This window comes from Pan paniscus, chromosome 20 (assembly GCF_029289425.2).
Source record: "Pan paniscus chromosome 20, NHGRI_mPanPan1-v2.0_pri, whole genome shotgun sequence".
Classification (NCBI taxonomy): Eukaryota; Metazoa; Chordata; class Mammalia; order Primates; family Hominidae; genus Pan; species Pan paniscus.
In genome coordinates this window covers 37,307,386-37,327,831 of record NC_073269.2, presented here as the reverse complement: position 1 = coordinate 37,327,831, position 20,446 = coordinate 37,307,386, and the positions used below count along the sequence as shown (strand labels likewise).

The following is a 20,446-nucleotide window of genomic DNA, read 5'->3' as shown; positions in this document are numbered from 1 at the left end:
CCAGTCCCTCCAGGTGGCCCAAGCCTCCCTCCGAGAACCTCTCCAAGATCAAGGCTTAAGCCCTGGGTGCCTGGGACCTGAGCCCACTCTAGCTCCTCATCTTGTAATGGTAGCTTTGAGGACACCTTCTTTCCCTTAAGTCTTTTCCCTCAGTGGCCACCCCAGATAAGGACAACACTTGGCCTTCTTTGGGTCGAGTTGTCACCTACTGCCCTCAATCGCCACCTTAAACACAACCTCGGCTGCCTCCCGGCGGTGGCTTGGCTACTCCTTTCTGGCACAGACTTCGTGACTTTGTGTGGTGTGTTGCGAGCCAAGTGCCCGTCCCCACAGCACACACCTGTTCCTAGCCTTGCCTGCATGTGACTTTTTTCTTTCTCTCTCTCTTTTAAAAACTTATCCGGGCGGGGCTCCCGGTAGCTAAGGTCATGAATGATCCTGGGGTGGGGCACAGGTAGCCCTGGGGACAGGTGTCCCGATTTCCTTGAGTTCAAAAAGTCTGAGGCAGATTTCTAACCCCTGACCTGAAGCAGCTTCATTTGGGAGCTTTTCTACTGATTTTCTACTGATTACATAGCACCACTATGGAGGAGGAGAGGGATTCCACTGGGCCTGAGGTGCAGTCGTGGGGGTCAGCACTGCCTTCATGGCCCTGGGGGATGTTTGGGGATCACAAGGTTACCACCCAGCTGTTGGGTGAGCCAGCTGGCTGCCATGCGAGTGCCAGTTTCTCCTATGGACATTTGCACCTCGGTGTTTCGGTGAGTCGTCCCACCGCCTTTGCTCATGTTTCCTCCTTCTATTTTTAGGTTTTTTTTTTTTTTTTTAATGTTCCCGGAAAGGCGGCACCTCCCAAAGGTGGGGACATCTCACTGGCCTAGGGGCTTACTTTTCAGAGTGACTCAGGCGGGTAGAAGTTACTAGGGCTGGCAGGGCCAGAGCCTGTTGTTTTTCAAAGATAATCTGCAACTCTGAAGAGTGGGGTGAAAAGATTTCTACACAGTGTACATTCTACAGAATTCTAGCTTCTCCGCGGGCGCAGACTTTTCCGCCCTCTAGTCTAGCGTGAAAACAGTTCGACCACTGGATGTGGGCGGCGAAGCCCGCACCCTAGAGCGCGGTGTCTCCCTGCAGGAGGGAGCTCCAGCCCGCGCCGCCGCGGCCGCTTCTGGCCTCCTCGGGAACCGAACCGAGCATACCTCAGTGCTCTCCTAGAAGCGGCTCCTTTTCCCCTTCTTACTCGCGAATGGCGAAATGAATAGCCGCGCGGGATTTTACCCGTTTGTGTAGTGGACTCTGAGGGGGCACCAGGTACCGAGACGGAAATCTTTGCGGTAAGAATAAAGTCAGGTAAAACGCCTGGTACAGCCGCCCTGCAGATGTCCCAAGAGTAGGTCCCCCGTACACTCTTCCCATTAAGTTCTTAGGGGGAGGACAGGGAAGGCCCTTTGGTCTGGCTGGATTGATCAGGGAGGTATGCGCATATGTTTGCCCTCTGGACATCTGGGGAGGGGTTATGGGGGAGTTGAAGGCAAGAGGCAAAATCAGGTAGAACAAACAACCACAGCCAAGAGCGGCACTCTCGGGGAATGGGCACACGGAACTCCGCGCAAACCTCTGGCTTCTCAAACCTACAGCCCTGCCCTTTCTCCCTTTGTAAACAAAATGTGAATTACAGATTTACTGCCATCCAGACACTATTTCTCCCTAAATCTGGCCCTTAGTTCTCACTGGGATCCACGTTTTCCTCCGCTCTCCAGCTCCTCTCCATCAGGCCGTGTCACACACAGCAGCCAGGCGGGGCCAAAAAGTTTTAGCGCGAGACCTCCTGGCTAAAACCTGCCCAGCGACCTCGACAACACATCCTAGGCCCAGGTGAAGGGGGTTTAAGCCCTTGCATCCAGGTAGCTTCCGGTTCTGCAGTGTGCTTGGTGCGGATTTGGGAAGTCTCCCTTCCTTCTCTCCTAGCCACACCCAGCCCACAGAAGGGCAGAGAAAACCTGGTGGAAAATAATGAGTCGGGCGACACTGCCCCTCTTCCTTCAATTCCATCCCTACAATGGTCTGCAAAACTATTCATGTTTGGTGGTCCAGATATTAAGTGGGGGTGGGTACATGTGGCTGAAAGAACACAGATTAGGCATTCAGGCTGTGCCAAGCCAGGCCGGGGGCCTTTTTGCGTGTCCCGACATGGCAGTATGGTTGCTGCGTGCACTCCGCATAGCCCGTGTTGTGCGTGGCGGGCTGTCGCTGGAATGTGCAGCCCATTGACACTGATGGATGCGCCAATGGTTGGACGGACAGATGTTAGGGCGGATCGCACAGCGCTCGGCGCCTGAGCGGGGGAGGGCCAGGCAGCGACCCAGCGGCGGCGGCCGGCTACGCGGAGACCCGAGTTCAGGCCGCGGCCCGCAGTGGGAGGGGGCCGAAGGTACAGAGGTTTGCAAGAACAGCGAGGGGATGGAAAGGAGGAGAAAAGCGCGACCAGGGAGAACTACACGCTTCCGTGTGCGGCGCCCCGCGCTGTGCACACGCCGCACCGGGCGCGCCTAAGTGGGAGCTTCGAAGGTGAGCGGGGAGCCGGCGGGAGCTGACCCCGTGCGGCGCAACCCGCCTCCAGGCGACAGGAGCTCAGCGCGGCCACCAGAATGGTGAGGCCGCCGGCGGTGTCGGCCAACTCACCGTTTCCTCGCTTGCAAGAAGCGTTTCACGCTCCACGGCCGCGTCTCCCGGGCCTGGAGGAGTAGCGGTTCTGGCCTCTGCGGCCGCGGGCACCCAACGCGCACGGCGCCTCAGCCCCCGAGTCCGCCAGCCCCAGAGCCCCGCCGCAGCCCGCCTCGGACTCCCTGCCCCGCCTGGGGTCCGTACCCCATAACTCCGAGCGCTCCTGCGCGCGGAAAGGCGCTGGAGGCGGCTTTATAGCCGGGGAGGCCAGCGGCGGCGCATCTGCATCCTGGGAGACGTCTGGACCCAGCCCAAGCCCGCAGGCTGGGCGAGCGGAGACTTTTGATCTTACCGTGTGGGTGAGATCACTGTCTCCCGGTCTAAAAGAAAAGAAAGCATGCTGTGAACTTTGGAAACAAACTTGCAAAAACAGTCGTAGAGAAAAAATAAAAAGGACACAGGGCAGAAAAAGAGGGAGAAAGAGACTAAAAAAGAAAAAGATAAGGGTGGGGGGAAGGAAGGAAGGAGAGAAGGAGGAAGAAGTCTGGGGTTTGCTGCTCCAGGAGCGCTCAGGCAGCCGGTGCTGGAGCGCGGGGCGCCCGCCCTCGCCGGGACTGTCGGCCTCGGGGCCTGCGAGAGCGCCAGAGCCCCAGCCGGCGCGCCCGGGCGCAGGGCCGCCTCGGGGATAGTGGGCCCGGAGGCCGCCCCCGCGCTCCAGCAGCCGCCGCCCGGCAGCGCCCGGAGCCGGCCCCGGCGCGGCCGCCCCATTCCCGGCCTGAGAGCTGGCCCAGGGAGACGCAATCGAGCCCGCAGCGCATCGATGCGCCGCCGCCCGCGCCGCTCGGGCTCCGGCTCCCGCTCCGCCGCCGCCGCCCGGGGGTCGCCCGCATGAGCTCCGGCCCACCCGCGCCCTCACCGCCGCCCGTAAGTGAGCCCGCGTCGCCCCGCCGCCCACGCCGCCCAGCCAGCTCCTCCTCGCCGCGGCCAGCCGGCCGGGCCGGCCCGGAGCCTCAGCGACCCGGATCACCAATCAATAATCAATCCCTCTAGTCCAGCAGCGCCGGCAGGCCGGGCGCGGGACACGGCGCGGCGGCCCCCTAGGCTCTCGGGGGGAGCCCCTGGCGGGGGATGGGCAGGGGAGCCCGGTTTCCTTCTCCCGCCCCCGTCCCGCCCTAGGATCGGCCCGCGCCGTGGATGGGGGGCGCGGCCCGGCTCCCGGGGGCGAGGGGCGGGGTGGAGGGACCCTGATCATCCCAAAGTCAGGAGAGGAAACTTGAAGGAACCCCCTCCCACACCGACCCCCGGGACGGGCCCAGGAAAGTTTGTCCGGGGAAAAAAAATTGGGGGAAGTGGCTACGGCGGGTCCTGGGGGAGGAGCTGGGTGGCGCGGGGTCTGAGGGCTGCCCCCACCCGCCCCGGCCCGCGCCCGCCTCCTCCCTGGAGGGGGCCTGCCCGTGGGCTCTGGCTTCCCCGCGGGGCGCCAGCCCCGGCCCGGGGACCACGCTGGGGGCTCCGGAGTCGGCGGGTGGAGAGGAGTGCGAGCCGGGTGGGGCAGCTGGGGGGTGGCTGGGGACGAACGCTGGGTGGGAATAGGGGTGGGGGGTAACGAGCGCCCCGGGACGGGCTCGGCGGGGCGGGCGCCGCGCCCCCGCGTGTGCGCACGGGGCGGAGGCGGAGGGGCGGCACCCCTTTCGCTGGCGGGGCGGGGGTCCCACGCGGGCCTGGGGCCGGGGGCGGGGGCGCGGCGCCCCCGCGGGCGGGCGATTGACACGATCATCTCCTTTTCCTTTAAGCTTGCCTGTTGCCGACGCCGCCGCTCCAGCCGCGCCACGGGCAGAAGACTGGACCGCCGAACCCCGGGCCGCGGCGGCGGCTGCGCGTCCCCCCGGATGCCGTGACCCCCGGCCTAGGGGCGGGGGCCGGGGCAGTACCGGTCCGGGCCGCTCCCGCGCTCCTCCTCCCACCCCTCTGCCCGCCCTCTCCCCCTCTCCCCGCCCCCCAGCCCCGAACCCCGCGCACCTCGTCTGGGGACGGGGCGGGGGGGGGGCAGGGCCGCCGCTCCTCCCCGCCCCCTCCTCCTCCGGCCTCTGGAGCGATTTGTCAAACTTCCCATTCCGCCGGCAGCGCGGTCCTCCTCCTCCTCCTCCACCACCTCCTCCTCCTCTGCCTCCTCCTCCCCCCCGTGCTCCTCCCTCCCCGAGCCTCCCTCGCCCGCCCTCCTTCTTCCCTCCGCACGTTCGGGGTTCGCGGCGGAGCGCGGCGCGGGGGGGACGCGGAGAGCCTGGGCGCAGCAGCATCCTGCGGGCGGCCGCTCTCCGGGGGGGAGGCTGAGAGCAGGCCCGCCTCGCCCCCCCGCGGGCCCGCCGCCCCTCCCTCCCTGTCCTCAGCCCGGCAGCGGCGGCGGCGGCGGCAGTGGCAGTCGCCGGAGAAGCATCATGCCGAGGAGGAAGCAGCAGGCGCCCCGGCGCGCAGCAGGTACGAGCCGCTTCCCCTTCCTTCTGCTCTCCTCCTCCTCTTCCTCCGCTCGCCCCGCGCCTCCAGCGGGCGCGACCCCGCTCCTCGCCCCGCTCCTCTGCCCGCACTGAGTAACTCCGGGCGCCTCTCTCCTGTTTGGGTGCGTGCGCCCGCCTCGGGTACCGGGCGCCCCCCGGACGCCCCGCCGCGCTCTGCCCTCTTCCCTCTCGCACCCATTTGGGGAGCCGCTCGCGGAGCGCGCTGAGCCGCGCCAGGTCCCTGCCTCCTCAGCTTTCCGGCTGCAGAGGGAATGGGAAGCAACCCCGGTCTGGCTCTTTCTGTGGAGGGCGGGCGGGGTCACCTGAGTTCCCCGGGACATCTTCCGCGTCCTCCGAGCGGCCGACCGCCGGGGGACTGCCTGGTGTCCGCCGAGCCAGGGAGCGCGAACGAGTGAGCGAGCCGGTCCCCTCGGCCACCTTAGTACTAACACGATTGATTCCTCATTTCTTGGGCCCAAACTGGGCACAGCGGTGGAACCCGGAGCGCACAGGGTCTGGGTATTGTCAGATGACTGTCAAGTCCATGTTAGATGCTGGCGTTTCCTTCTCCCCTGTTTGTGTTTCCTCGCCCCCACCCCCTCCTTGTACTGCTGCTCCCACCCTCATCTCCGCATAGCACTTAGTTCTGGGACGTGTCTGAGTACTTTTTTGTTCCTCCTTTTTTTTTTTTTTTTCTTCTTCTTTAACCGGGAGTGTCAACTCCTGTTAAGACTGAGCCGATTTTTTTTCTTTTCTTTTCTGGAAAACGCATCATTGAAAACAAAACAAAAACCACACACATAACATTATTTTGCAATAATGTCGGCTGGGGGCAAGTTGCCTGGAAGAAGGGTTTCTGGCCCGTTGCCATCCTTGATTTGATGACTGATTGATCGCCCGTCATGCTGCTGCCTTTGATCTATTCATTCCCAATAAACATCAATAAATCACTTGCAATAGTGAGGCCAAGCTCTGTGACGTCAGGAGGGCCCTGTCAGTGCAACTTTGGGATTTGGGGCAGATTGCCGAGAGGACCACATATGGACGTGATGTATTTTGATATGAGTAACAGTCAGATGTGCAGAGGTTCAGATGCTCCCTGAAGGGGAGGGTTAAGTGGGGCTTCCTTTCTTTTCTTTTCTCTTCCTTTCTTTTACTTCTCTTTTGATGTTAAGAGGGAAGGGCAGAGAGTAGGGTCAGGGCATTGGCTGGTGCCCATCTTGGAGGAAGGCGTTGTACCCATGGTGCCCTGAGTGCCCATAATTTCCATCATGCCAGCCGGCACTGCCAGGGGACCTCACACGTTGGCTGCACTCTGCACTCCAGACCCCTTACACGGGGTCACAGAGAAGGAATGATAATTCTCTCTTCTCCCAGAAATGTACTTGCCTGCCAGTGTCTTCAGAAAATCTCAGAAGAAAACAGGGTTGGTTTGGGGCTTAGGATGCAGGTTTTGCTCTCTGTCCTCGGTGTTGCCCAAATTTAGAAAGTTTGAAAATTCCAGGAGTGATTGTAGGGAGCTTGCCGCCTCCCTAGTTAACCTCCTGGAGCTTGCTTCTTGCCCGTCCCACCTTCTACTTTAAATTCCAGGCTCAAGCAATGAGCTTATCTACCCAAAATAAACTCTGAAACTTTGGAGGAATCCTTCACAAAGTTGAGTAGTAGGAATGTCTTGGGCTTCTTCCAGTCTTTGAATTTTTTTTTTCTTTCCTTTTTGGATACACATTTTAAGGTATGTGTGTGCCTCCATCCAATGAACCATATGTGATTACATCTTTACATTTGGTTCAGAACTCTCTCTCTAGTTCATCTCTTCGGTTGCACCCTGCCAATCTGAGACTCGTATTTGATAGCTTCCTGCAGAAAAATATCAGAGGAGGAGGGAACCTGCTGTTGGCTTTATTTATTTATTTATTTATTTATTTTTAGAGCAACCTGTTCACTAACCTTTTCGCACTTTTTTTTTTTTTTTTTAAAGAAAGCCAGCCAGGAAATCTCAGGTCAGTTAAGAAAAATTCATTATATAAAAAACTTGACTGCAGGACTAATAGGAGATGGAAGAATGGTTTTGCTCTATCAAAATGACCCGTCAAAACGACTTTGTTTCATATTTGATTTAATTGTCTCTCTCCTGACAGGCACATTCATCAATAGCTTAATGGTCAATCAGAAGCTGGCAGCATGAGTGCTTTATTTCTTTCCCATACTCGGGTTTTGGATTTACTTTATCAGAATGCCTCTGCCTAATGGACATGTGGAGGAGGGGGTGGAGGCGGACTGAAGAGCTACTTATTTAAGAAGAGTGGAGAGAAAAAAAAAAAAAACTCACATTTAGGCTGGTGATAAGTATGCACGGAGGTTTTTTTTTTGGGTGGTTTGTTTGTTTGGATGGACAAGAAACTTCCCATTTTTTTCTCCTCTTTTTTAGTTTTCCCAGCTGCAAGTTATAAGGTTCATGCCAGCTTTTGTGGCATACTGGGAGTGATGACAAATTGATTGCTTTGTACTGATAGAGAGAGAGAGTGGGGAAAAGAAAGATGTCTGCTGATTGGTAACTGGAAATCCAGTCCCCAGCAACCTTGAGAATACTCGAGAATTTTTTTTCCCCTCCAAACTGAAAGGTCCGCTCAGCCATAAAAAAAGAAAAGTTGTTTTGCCAGCTTCATTAGTGTTCACCTAATTAGCTGTAAACCTGATGGATTCCTGACAGCTTTAATGATTGGAGATGACAAGCTCGACGCAGTGTCATCCAGCAGAATTAGGTTTGCAGCTAGTTTGATGTAATCAAGTTGATATTACACAGTCCTGGCTGCCTTTAGTTGTGCATTAACTCAATTTTCTGCTGCAGGTGACAAATGGGCTTTGGTACCTGGATAATCATGTCATAGGAATTAGGGCCCTTTTAATGGTCTGGGGTAGAATAACAACCACAAAAGGCCAAGAGCTGGGTAGGGCGAGCAGACGTGGCACACAGGTACACACGGTCTTCATATCTAGGCCAATGTATCATTGCTTTCCCGAAGGCCGAAGCAGGCTCCAAGAATCCCTGAAAATACATATTTCTGTACTTTAGGAGTTTTTGATGTTTTGATAGAAACTATGTATGGCTTAGTGTCTTTTCTCAAAGAGAAAGAGAGGTTTCTTTACCTGCCAAAGAGAAACCTGGGCGGGAGTTTGCTTCCTTGAGACCTGTAATTTCCAGGGGGTGTGCATTTGTGCTGGACAGATGTTGCTGCTTTTAGAAGCTCAGAGGAGTGGGGTTAGGGAAGGACAGTGTCCTTCAGGCAAAATGACCATTATCCCTTGCTTCAAGCATGATTTTCTCCTGTTCAGAGTGGTTTTTAAAAAACATTTCTGAAAATGCCAGAAAAATTTTAGTGTAATACTTAATAGCAGATATTTTACTTATATTAATTTTCTGGAGGCAAATGTGAAATCATAAAAGACCATTTCTTATGCTTCCAAAAAAAAAAAAAAAAAACAAACAAAAAACAAAAAGAAACCATCGAACCACAATTTGCCAGCGAGCTATATTCTTTGAAAGGGGGTAATGTTCCGTGGAGTTCTTAGGTGGTAAAAACAAGGCAAGGGTGAATCTTCAAGCATCTTGACTTTTGTGAAAGTGACTTGGACCCCCTAGGGTCTGCTGGTGCCACAGAACACGTGGATCCCCCTGGAACAGCCAGAGGGGGTTCCATGTTGCCAGTAGACATGGGCATGCCTAAGAGGTGGCCCACCTGGTGGTGTCCAGATGACACCTTCCTAAGTCTGGTCCACACATCGGGCAGCTCCGGGAAGGAGCTTTTCCCTTCTCTCTTGGAAGCACACGGAGCATTCAGAAGGGCATTTCGGCCTTAGCTTTGGGAATTTTTTCGTCTCATACCTGCCACGTATTTCTCCTTGGACAGGTATTCTACTCTGTAGCAAGGTGGCAGAGTGACTGGTTTTGACCGTTCTATGATTTTTTTTCTTCCCCCATTTCCTACGAAATGAGAGCAACAATGCAAATTCTAAAAAGGAAAGCCAAGAAGACGAAGGAGAAAAACAAAGGAGGTGGGAGGCAAGGCTATTCCCTTGGATGTCCACGTGGGGAAGAGAACCTTCCAGAATCAGCTGCGGTGCCCCCATTATCTTGACAGCTGTCAGTTAGGGCTTCAGTGCTCTCCAGGGCCACACTTGATTGTGAGCTGTTGATGTTGTCATTTTGTTCTTAGTTTTGCCTTGAGCGCGCTCATAAACAGGAGCCAGATAGTCAATAACTGATGCCTCAGCAGCGATTCCCTAAATTGCCTCACACGTCTGCCTTTCCCCCTCTTTTTGCTAAAGATTGTTTTGTCAAGTGATTAGAATGAAAGGTGACTGCTCAGGGCTGTGGGAAATACCGTGAAACCCAGGTGAGTTGAGAGAATTAAAACCATTCCTTTACCGCCGCCCTCCACTCCTGGGATTTCTGGAAAGAGAAAGGACCTACCTTCTTGAAGGCAGAGTGCCTGGACCTCTTGTGGTGCTTTCTCTTTTACGCGTGTCCTGCCAGAGTCAGGCTGGGGCCAGGGCTGCGGCAGGCAGGCAGGCAGGCCCGCGGGGAGGCAGAGAGGAAAGGATTCGGAAGTGCCCGGTCCTGGTGCACACAGCCATGTTTAATCCAAGAGTGGCAGCAGTTCACAGTTATCCCAAGTGCAGTTTGTAAGGCTTTCCTCCTGCCCCATTTTCATCCCTGCCTGTCACTGGGCAGAGGGTAAAAATAGCTTTGGTCATGTCGTAAAAAAATTAATAAAAATGAAATAAAGTAGGGTGTGTGTGTCTACCCTTCTGTGTTAGTGTCCAGCCCAGGTAGGTAGTTGGATCTTTCAAATCAGCTGCTTTATCACACCCCTGTGGCATCACCCTCAAAGCCCATGGAGGGGAAAAGGACAGAAGGGAACAGTGGTATCCAGTATCCCAAACCCTTGCAGGTGTTCACTCTGTGCGTGTGTGTGTCTGTGTCTGTGTTTTAGTTATGCTCTAAATTGTGGTTTCTCTGTCTGAAGTTACAAATGAAAGGTGAATACAATATATTGTATTTAGTAACAATGATATGGACTGGTACATCCAGACAGATAATGTGCAGTTGTAATTAGACTCAATAGACAGGCAGTCATTTTTAAATTCTTTGACACATGCATAAAATAGTCATATAATAAGATAAGATGACAATTTTATGTTAGGTTGATAAAGTGTCCCGATACATGCATTTAAATGTCTGTAAGCCTTTTTAAAAAAATCCAGACAGATTAATTCCAGTTTCCAGTATTTGCAGTTAGTCATTAAATTTTTAAATCCCACTAAACAATGGCTATCAATATTTTTCCCCTGTTTCTGGATTTTCTTTAAAAAACAAACAAACAAAAAAAAACCTGAATTGTAAGGACTGGAGACATAGACTTGGTAGCTTTTCTTAATTTTTCACCATTTGTAGAAATTTACGCTTAGAAATGGACTTAAAAATTCAGGTCACTGTTTGTGACCAGAATAACGCTATGCATTTTTGGAAGTAAAAAAAAAAGACAGTAATAGAACATAATCTTCTTATGACCACTTGCCTGAACAACTGTCATACTCTAGGTTTAGGAATCTTTATTAGAAAGATTACATAGTGTCCTTGACCAAATATTGAATATTTTATAAGCCCCATTTAAAAAAGAAGACATTTCTAGCACATGCACTTAGTTTGATCAGCATTTAGATTCTTGGGTTTGATTACTTTCAATTCTGTAAATTATTTTAGCATTTCAACAAGAATAGTCCAAGAGACACATTCCGGGGGGCGGGGGCGAGTAGTTCAGTGAAGGTCACATTACCTGGGCATTTTAACCATCTCCTTACCTTATTTTCTCAGATATGCAAAGGTGTGGCTCTTGAAGAATAATTTAAATTTGTTTGGGCTTAATGATAAATTATTAATTCATACTGTCAGGACACATGTTATTAATTATGACTGTGTTTTCTTCATCCAGAACAGCTGTTGGGGAAACAGGGTAAGTTCAGATTGTTGTCGGGAGGGAGGGCACAAGGAACTTACCAACTCCTTGTCATCGCATTCCTGGTCACCTGGCTAAGAGAATAAAGGATTGTAAAGGGTAGAGTGTAGGGGAGAGAGACACTGTTAGTTCTAGATCAAGATGGGCACTGGCAGATGCTAACTTACGTACATTTTTAAAAACGCAAGCCTAACTTGCAATGCACTGTGAATCCAGGTGAGATCCGAAGGCAAACCGTCCCTGTTTTAATGCTAGCCAGGTTTTGGATTGGCTGCCCTCTCCCTTCCACCAGTTTCTCTGTGTTTCTTCTTTTTCCTCTGTGGTAGGCCAGAAGGTCATGTTTACAAGTTTATAGCAGTGGAAAACACAATATTCAGAATATATATTTGTTTCCCAAAGTGGAACCCATCCTTAATGGAGAGCAAAGGGCTGTTTGGTAATATACGTGAAATGACTCCAATTCATTTACTTTTGATTTTCCATTCCCATCATTAAATCTAGTCCTATGTATTCAGTTTCCTCTGAGTTCTTTGAGAAATGCATGTTGCATAAAATAGGCAATTTTTAATGAACAATTTAATGTAAATGGGTTTTGAATTTAAATTAATATTAATGAAGCCTTGAGTGAATTTATTTTGCATACGTAAAGACTTGTAAGTCTTTCACCCATGTGCTTTCTCCTTTATGTATTAACATTGGTTGGGTGGATTAACCAGCACCTTTTAAAGATTTACACTTAAAAAATTAAATTAATTTTATATGTCCACTATCACCAACGTACTATTAAGCAAAAAGCATGAGTTCAATTTTAAGAGAATACAGCTTTTTCCCTGTTAAACCCCTCAGTTTCCATTGCTCAGAAAGCTGCCGTTGGTGTGGCATTGCTGCTAGAGAAAATACACCCCAACAATAGTTACCACAATCAAGATGTTTTCTTTCTTTGGCTTACCTCTAATGCATTATGTATCCTGGAATGATGCGAAGTTCTGTAATTAATTCTGTTAGAGGTAATTGCTATAATCACTTTGATGTTACACATAATAAAGGTAATATGGTAAGTACATAAAAAATGTAAACACCTTATTGTAATACTCCTGCTAAAATGCCTTCTCATCAAGTCTGGTTTATAGACAAGTGTTCCTATTTTTGGTCATAGGTGACAGTTTATTCGAGCTGTGTTCATTGATATTCTAAAGGAGAGGCATTTATTGGAAAAGATGGGCCTTGGTTTGGAGGGATCGCCAAGCTGGTTGCCTAGGAATCTTAATGCCCGTTTTCTTAAAGATGTGGCTAATTATGAAAAGGTGACCATTGTCTTCTGAGTAGACCAGAGAGGTAAACACTTCAGAAGTAGCCGTGGAACCAGGGAAGAATGTGGCCTAGGAGTGAGTGAGGAGCCAAGAGAATGCTAGCAGAGGATTCAGATCAAAGGAGCTGTTCTGTAGGTTTTCTTATGGTGTGGGACTGTGGGAAGTGCCGTGTGTGTGTGTGTGTGTGTGTGTGTGTGTGTCAGAGAGAGAGAGAGAGTGAGTGCATGCTAGCAGGTGAACAGAGAAGGCCACCTTTCTATAACAGTGCAATAAGGGAAATAACATGCAGGATATCTACTTTATTATTTTCCTACACCTTTCATGGGGGTGGGGGCTACAGATGGTGCCTCACTGTTGCATGACATGTCTGGGAGTGGCTGATGTTGCCTGTTGGACTGAAACCTGTGTGGTATTTGAGACACACTCCCACCCCATCAGGCCTCTGTGCACCTACCCTGGATCCAGACCACCACAGGACATCAGGGAAGTTTGCCTGAGACCCCAAGTGCGCAATACTTGTGGGATGCTTCTGAAACACATGTACATTATGTACATTACTCTTTGCCGATGCATCTTGCAAGAGGCTAGAATGTGGTGGGGCAGGAAACTTGCCATTTAATTTTACCTTCCTGGAGATCCTAGAGTCAAACTAGTGTGTGGATCTGCTGGACACCCGTAATGAGCTGCACCTTGTCCCAAGTGTTACAGAGGTCTGGAGGCCTCGGGACTCAAGGTCAGCTTGGCAGTTTCCACGTGCCTTCCCCCATCTATATTGTATTTTTCAGTAAGGGATTGCACACAGAAATCAAATAACAGAGGGTGCCTGTGTGAGAAGGGGATGCTGCAGTCTCTTTGGAGGAAGAAAAAGGTGTGTTACAGTGGTTGAGAGATGGAGGGTGAACGCAGTGGTTCCCTGGCCTGTGTCCAGAGCCTGTGAAGGCAGGTCTTGCTGCCAGCTTTAGCTGGCTGGGTGCAGACTGGCTGGGGAAAGCGGGGCCTGCCTCCTGGGTCTTGGCCCTGCAGCCTCCTGCCTGCCAGGTAAGCAGGGGCTGGAGGAGAGGGTCCTGGGGTCTGGGCCCTGGGCCTGGGCTGCAAACCTGCAGCCCCCAGTCCTCCCGGTAGTGACTCCTAGACTGGTTTTGATGGTGATGATGATAAAAGGTCTGAGAACTCCATAGGCCCCGGTAATCAGGGCCCGCACTGACATCCTTCTCAAGTTTGACAGCTTCTTCCTTTTCTCTCCTCACCGCCAAGGCTTTCTCAACTGAATTTCCCCGCCCTCCCTCTCCCCTCCTCCCTGCCCGCCGCCCACCCCTTCCCTCCCTTTCCCCTTTTCTGTGTGCGTCTCTCTTGTTTCATGTTCTTGATCAGTTTCAGATGCTGGGAATTATTTTTTTTCAGGCGGGAGGGGGAGTGTTGCTTTAGGTTTGTGGGTTGGGCAGGTGTGAGAGGAAGTCTGTGGTTTTTTTTTTTTTTTTTTTTTTTTGTACTGTAGGCCTGTTGCTAATTAATGTTCCTCCATAAGATTCTGTCGGAGTTGAGTAATGTTTTTGATCTTTATGCCTGATAACTGCATACTTAATGAGATTTCAAAGCTGTGAGTGCAGCTCCCTACAATTATTGACAGATGCCTTTTCTTTGCCATTGGGTTCAGCTTCATAAATCCTCTCGCCATAATGAGGTTCAGCAGTGCCACCCTGGCAGTGAGCTAATGAAAGGGGGAGGGCGAGGCGGCTCATGGCTGTCTGACACATTTTTTTCCTTTAAAATTTACTATGCAGATGTCAAGCTGCGGGACGATTACTTCAAACATGCTAATTTTTATCTTGCTTTTGTGTCAGCCCTTTGCCATTAAAAAATAAATAAATAAAAGGGCTAACCTGACTCCACTTGATTTCTTTTCTTTCTTTTTTTTTTTTAAAGTCAATTTTTTTTAATAACCCACGGTGTTGCGACAGCTAGGGACTTCGACACGTGCGTGGCCTTCTGCAGGTATCAGCAGCAGAACGCCTCCCCCTTTTTTTTTTTCCCTTTTTGCCATGGGAAGGGCAGTGGGAGGATGGAGTACGATTTCCCAGGCCTCCCATCACCCTGCCCTAAGTATGCACTTGAAACGTCGGAGAATTCATTTCAGAGTTCTGAAACTAAATCCTGGTGGAGAAGAGCTGCACCATGCCAAACAGTCGATTTCCTTTTCAGCAGAGTCATACATCACTGACCCACCCTTCCCTCCTGACAGAATGACATATGTCATTTATCATATGGGCCCCAGCCAGACTACAGGGAGGGGAGGGAAGCCCAGGTCCATGTGAGGCTTTCTCTTCCTCCTCTTGGTACTGTACCCTGTGGCTTGCAGGAGGGAGCTCTGCTGATTTGGCAAGAGGGAAAGGGAGGAAAGAGGCTGGGCAGGGGAGAAGGGGGTAGAGCCTGCTTCTGGATGGCTGGGTGCGTGGCGTGGCGGGTGGGAGATTGGCAGAGGCACGGGAGAGGTTATGTTCGTTCATATTATCTGCTAAACCACACTGTTCAGCCTTTGACGCTCTTCTGACTTTTTTTTTCCCCCTTTCTCATTCCTTTTCTCTTTTCCCTGCCTTTTTTTTTTCCCATTAGTCAAGGGGAGAGAAAAAAAAAAGAAAAAAGAAAAAGGTTGACAGGTATCATTCAAGCCACCCTGGCTTGCAAAGGGTGGTATAAATGAATCTCAGGGCTTCTGACTTCACATGATTCAAACGTGCGTTATTGAAGATGGATGTTCCTCAAAAAAAGATTGATGGTGGATGCCGGGCTTCGGGTACCATTTATCATTTTGAATATTATTTAGACTTGCCATGTAAACCTGTAACTTGAGAGTCGGACAAGCTGGGGCAGGGTAGGGGCCTGTGTGTGTGTTTCTATCGATTGGCCTTGCCTTCTCATTGCAGCTGACCAGACACAAACACTCGCATGTGCAATACAGAAGACTCCCCCACTGGAAAAAAAAGAAAAAAAAAAAAGAAAGAAAGAAAGAAAAAAAAGATGGAGGGAGGAAGGCTTTAATTCTGAATAATTTCCAAGGACACAGAGAAAAATGAAGTATCTGTGATTTACACTAAAGCTCACAGGCAACTTTCTCTCTCCCTCTTTTTCTTCCCCCACAGAAGCAGTCACGTACAAAACATTAAAATATAAACAGAGCTGCAGTTGCTGAAGCCAGAACCCTTGTCTGATTTTTTTTAAACTCCGTGTCATGCTAAAAAAAAAAAAAAAAAAAAAAGAAAAACCAACACCGTATCTGAAAAGCTTAGCACAATATAACTATTAAAAAAATCTTTTGGTTGGCTTGGTTAGTAGTGTGAGAATGAAGAAACGTAAAGACTTCCACGTCTCAGGAATATTTCAGATAAAAAATAATCTTTTGCGGCTCCCTGCCCGGGCTCCCAGCAGCCTCTTCCCCTTTGTGTCTGAGCTCTGTCCCCTCTGCAGGGCCCCAGCAGACCCCCACCAGGCCTGATGTGGACAGCTGTTCCCAAGCCCTGCCAGTTAATCGCTTCTGGGTTTGCACCCTTGAGCTGTGTGCACCAGGACACCCCCACCTACTGGAAGTACTCAGGGATGCAGCCTGGTTCACTGACACAGCCCCCAGCTGCCTGAGGAGTCGGTGAAGCTCTGGCCTTTCCACCTCTTCTGCTGCAAGAGGCCTTGCAGCCTGCTTCCCTGGTGGAAAAAGGAAAACAGAAACTCTAGGCCTCCCTGCTGGATCTCCACTACTGGGAGAGCCCCGATAGTGCAAATTTAATTGGCAGGGATTCTATTAAATATGCGACTTTATTTGGGGTTGCTAATGAAATCAAAGGCTTGTTGTATGACTTACAGTGTGGACATTAATTTTTAAGAATGATGGGATAGAAAGTTAGAACGGAAGAGTTTTCCTACCTAAAGAAATGAGAATCTAGAATTTGTGGAAGGGCTGAATGTTCCTATCTTGCTGCTTCTGGGACAAACTTTTCCCTGACATGTAAAACGCCTGCAACTGCCATGAACAGGAAAGAAATGGAAATGGTACTGATTCACTCATCAACTCCAGGCAACTTTGTGTGTGTGTGTGTGTGTGTGTGTGTGTGTGTGTGTGTGTGTGTGTTTATTTTGAAATAACTTTATTCGCAGCCTAACACTTTGCACTGCATTCAGCATGACTTAGAATTTACTTTTGGTGTTGTCCAGCTGCTGCCAAAAATTGGGTAGAATCAGATTTGTATTCTTTGTTGGTGCCTGGAATCGTAGCCAGTGGTACAAAGGTGATGTTGTTCCTTGCTGAGACTTCGTGGAAGAAGGCAAAACTTTGATCATCTGCCCTTGCACTTGGGCAGTGTTGGAGGTGATTGGAGTACAAGTGCCAATTTGCAGGAACAATTGTAAACACCTTTGATACAAATGCCATCATCCCATTTTTACTGATTAGAAAAACTTTGCTATTAATAGGTGCAAAGTCCATTTCAGGTATAATTGGTAAGGAACTGAGTGCACTCATGGGAAGAAACCTTGTTTTGTTTTTTGTTCGCTTTTCTTCTTATCCCCTTTTCTCAGTTTTATGGCTGGAGACATGATTTATTGCAGCCATCCATCTTGGGGGCTCATCCATCACACCCGGGTTGCTAGGAGATTGTGGCAGCAGCTGTTTGCTCTGAATCAGACAGAAAAGTTGTCAATCATCAAAGGCAGGTGAATAGCATTAGAAACACGCTATTGTCAGACGGAATAATTAATCAAAGAGAGAAAAGATAATTAAAAAGATATGACCCTTGCAAGTACTTGCTCTGGGTTGCCTGTAAAAAAAAAAAAGAAAAAAAAAAATAGAAAAAAAGAAAAAGAAAGGAAGGAAGAAAGAAAAACTGCCTGGTCTTTTCTAGACACTTAAGCAGCTGAGGGCTGATAAAATATGCACTCTGCAGTGCATAGTTTTTAATTAATTGAAAAAGGTTCAACATTCAAAGACGATGCTGGAGAGAAGTCTGATTATGAACAGAAGTAATATTTATTGTTTGCTTGAAGGGCTTGACACAAAGTTCTAACTTTTTGTTAAAAATCTCTGGCTTTCATGGCTGGCGAGGAGGCACAGGCTGGGGTCTTCAGGTATCCACTGGTGCCCCGCATCTGTTCCCTCCACTCCCCAGCCCACACTCTTGGCTCTTCCAGAGAGTCTCAGACCCCGAAGAACTGGAGTGAGACCCTGCTGACCAGGATCCGATGCCCTTCTACAGTTCTGGTGGGTCTGAAACTTCGTTCCTTAGATAACCGGATTTTTTAAAACATGAAGATGGGAAGCTTGAAAGACATTCCATGAGGTCCACCGTCAAGATGCTCAGAGTAAGCTATGCATCTCCTCTGGCCTCTTGCCTAACTGGAACATGCTCAAGGACCTAGAGAATCCATCCATCCTACTTCGAATCTGTCTCCGTGTGGTCCCACAAAGTGCACTACAGAGTCCCAGCCAGAGAGCGATAACCTGGCGTCACATTCTGAAAAGGCCCCCAGTCATGGTTTAAAGACCATTCTGGGTGCCCCTTTCAGCCTCAAAAAAAATTGTCATAGTTCAGGAAGTTCGTTCTTGCTTTTTCTGAAGCTAAAATATTCTGGAGGAATTGGAAAATGTATTAAAAACTAGATAGAAAGTGGCATATCTGGAGTTGCTTTTCAGTGAAATATGCTGCAAACCCTGAAACAGATCTACTCTTTTATTTTTGGATACTATGCTTGATTTTCACACCATTCTCTTCCCAAAGAATAGCAGGACTTCTAAAATTAGCAGGAGGAAAAAAGGCTTGAATATTAGAATTCATGAAAAGGAAGAAAGCAACACATTTTTGAGCTGGGACACCGTTTTCAGGGAACGCCAGATCAGTGCACTAGGGACTCCGTCCCTGACTCCCTGCCTGTCACAGCACCGGGGATTTTTTGCCAAGAGTCCCAGAGGAATCTCAGGTGGCTGCACCTCATGGTGTGACGTCCACCTTCTGTAATGAATGCACTTGGAGCCCACGGGGGTGACACAGCTCTGGCCTTTTGGTGATAGAGAAATGTATATAGAGAGAGACCCAGATAAGCAAAAGCACCTGCCAGGCCTGCTGGTACCCTCACAGAGGTCTCACCTGTTCAGGAGGCTGGGGCAAGTGTTCCTTATCAGAACTTGGCTTTTAGGGAAATGAGTGGCTTCGACTTCAGGTGACGATTTGGGTTCTTGAGCCGGAATCTCCTTGGTGGCCTTCTAAGCTCACAAGTCTGAGTGGGAGACAACCAGTCTCTTGAGTTTTCTGAACACACGGCAGTTGTCCTTAAGGTCAGTATTTTCCAGGGCAGTCAGTACCTGTTCTAGACCAACAACGGGGTGTGCTGCAGGAATGCCAGAGATTCCAGTAGATGCCTGACCAGGGCTTGAGAGCTTCAGGTGGATGGCAGTGTCCGGGCAGGGGAGGAGGCCCTCCTGTCTTCCGTGAGACCTGGCCATTTGGAAGTGGGCTGTGAGGGTAGCTCCTCTGTTCCTCAGAGTGAAATTCTTGTAGTTGCCATCTCTCCTTTCCAAATAATTGCTGAGAAAGCGCTTTGCTTAATGTCAGCCAACGCAGTTCCAAAATGTGGTGGTTCGTCAGGGAAGGGCAAAGGAAGAAAGATCCCGTGAATCATTTATGGTAGATTTGTGAATTCACATATAAAAAATGTCAACCTTTAATGCTAGTAAAATTAGAGTGAGATTTGCTCCCTCTTAAAAACGGGAAAACAAGCAATGGGTGAAGAAGTGGGAAAGTCTTTAAGTTTTGAGAAGTTCACGCAGGTCATTTTTCCTGGAGCCCTGGTCAGGATCTCGTGTTTCTTGCTCCCCCAGGTAACCCGTGGCAGCTTTTTGAGTGACTCACTGAACACATGACAGAGAGAGGGCAGGAAGAAGGGATGATGATTGCTTATTCTTTAGAGGAGGTTTGGCTTCTGTGGGTGTGCATTTTGGCCAGGATTTCAGCATCTCCGTCCCCAGGTTATGGATTCTCTGACATGGGAGCCAGGAATAAACACAGGTCTCTTATGTCTCAAGGGGGCATGGCAGGATAGAGCCACCACATTCAAAGCCATATGTTATGGTGAGAAAACCTAAGACTCCACTGACCCCCGCATCAGCTTGATATTTGAGTGTTCTATCTAAGTGATGTGTATTTGCCTCCTGGAGTTCCATGAGACAAGGTTACCTGGAAGTCATTTTGGTTTTTCCTAACTCAGCTGCCATAGACTCAAAGCAGGCTCAGCCCCCACCCTGCTGGCTTTGCCTGAAGCCTTAGGATGAGAGGGAAAGGCAGCAGAAATTAACCAGTGTGACTCCCTGTAGGTAGAGACATTCCAAAACACTTGAAAGACCTCAGTGCATTGCATAAGACACAATTGTTATTACTCATCTGCCTAACAAAAAGCTTTTGAAAGGGGGCAGAGATTCATATTTGCCAGAGGAGAAGATGGGTTATCAGTGGTTTTCATGTGGTGAAATGTTCCCATTCCATTTCTTGCCTTTGTTTCTGCTCTGAGGTTGTAGTAAAATGGCTCTTTCACATATATTAGTTAGCAAATACTATGGGTGTGTAATAGATGAGGCTGCGGTGGTGTTATTTTCTCTTGCTTTTCTGTATAAAATCATAAGGCAGAGTGGACCCTCCCCTACGTGACAGTGACGGAGGTTCCTACCGAGATGGTTAGGTGAATAACTAATAGAACAAACACGTAGTCAGCTGGGCAAAGGAAAATAAATAAAATAACAGCATGTTCTTGGTTCTTAGAGCCGTGCAACATGAGCCCTGTTCAGATTGGGTCTTGGAGCTCCATACTTTCTGATGTAGTGTGGGTGGGGAGGGAGCAAGGTATTATTTGGAAACACACGTACATGCTCCTTGTGAAAGAAGTGAAGTATTTAACATTTCTGCAAGGAAAACATCTTTCATTACTTGACGTG

The 20,446-nt window shown here is 49.9% G+C and overlaps 1 protein-coding gene and 1 long non-coding RNA gene across 5 annotated transcripts in view; one reads left to right on the top strand and one right to left on the bottom strand.

Moving 5' to 3' along the window:
• The window catches only part of LOC134729557 (uncharacterized), an 86,401-nt gene extending 81,572 nt beyond the window's left edge, over positions 1–4,829 (bottom strand). For 3 of the 4 annotated variants that reach the window (XR_010110768.1, XR_010110769.1, XR_010110770.1), the window contains exon 1: positions 2,683–3,392. This is a non-coding gene — a long non-coding RNA (uncharacterized LOC134729557). Of the gene's footprint in view, positions 1–2,682; positions 3,393–4,683 lie in introns of those variants that run through there. The other variant, XR_010110771.1, reaches the window with a different exon arrangement.
• Positions 4,830–4,883: 54 nt separating this feature from the next.
• Positions 4,884–20,446, top strand: part of TSHZ3 (teashirt zinc finger homeobox 3) — a 74,669-nt gene continuing 59,106 nt past the window's right edge. Inside the window, exon 1 of the mRNA XM_003816213.7 lies at positions 4,884–5,139. Coding sequence (XP_003816261.1) covers positions 5,100–5,139 — 40 coding nt within the window. The 5' untranslated portion in view covers positions 4,884–5,099. The remainder of the gene's footprint in view (positions 5,140–20,446) is intronic.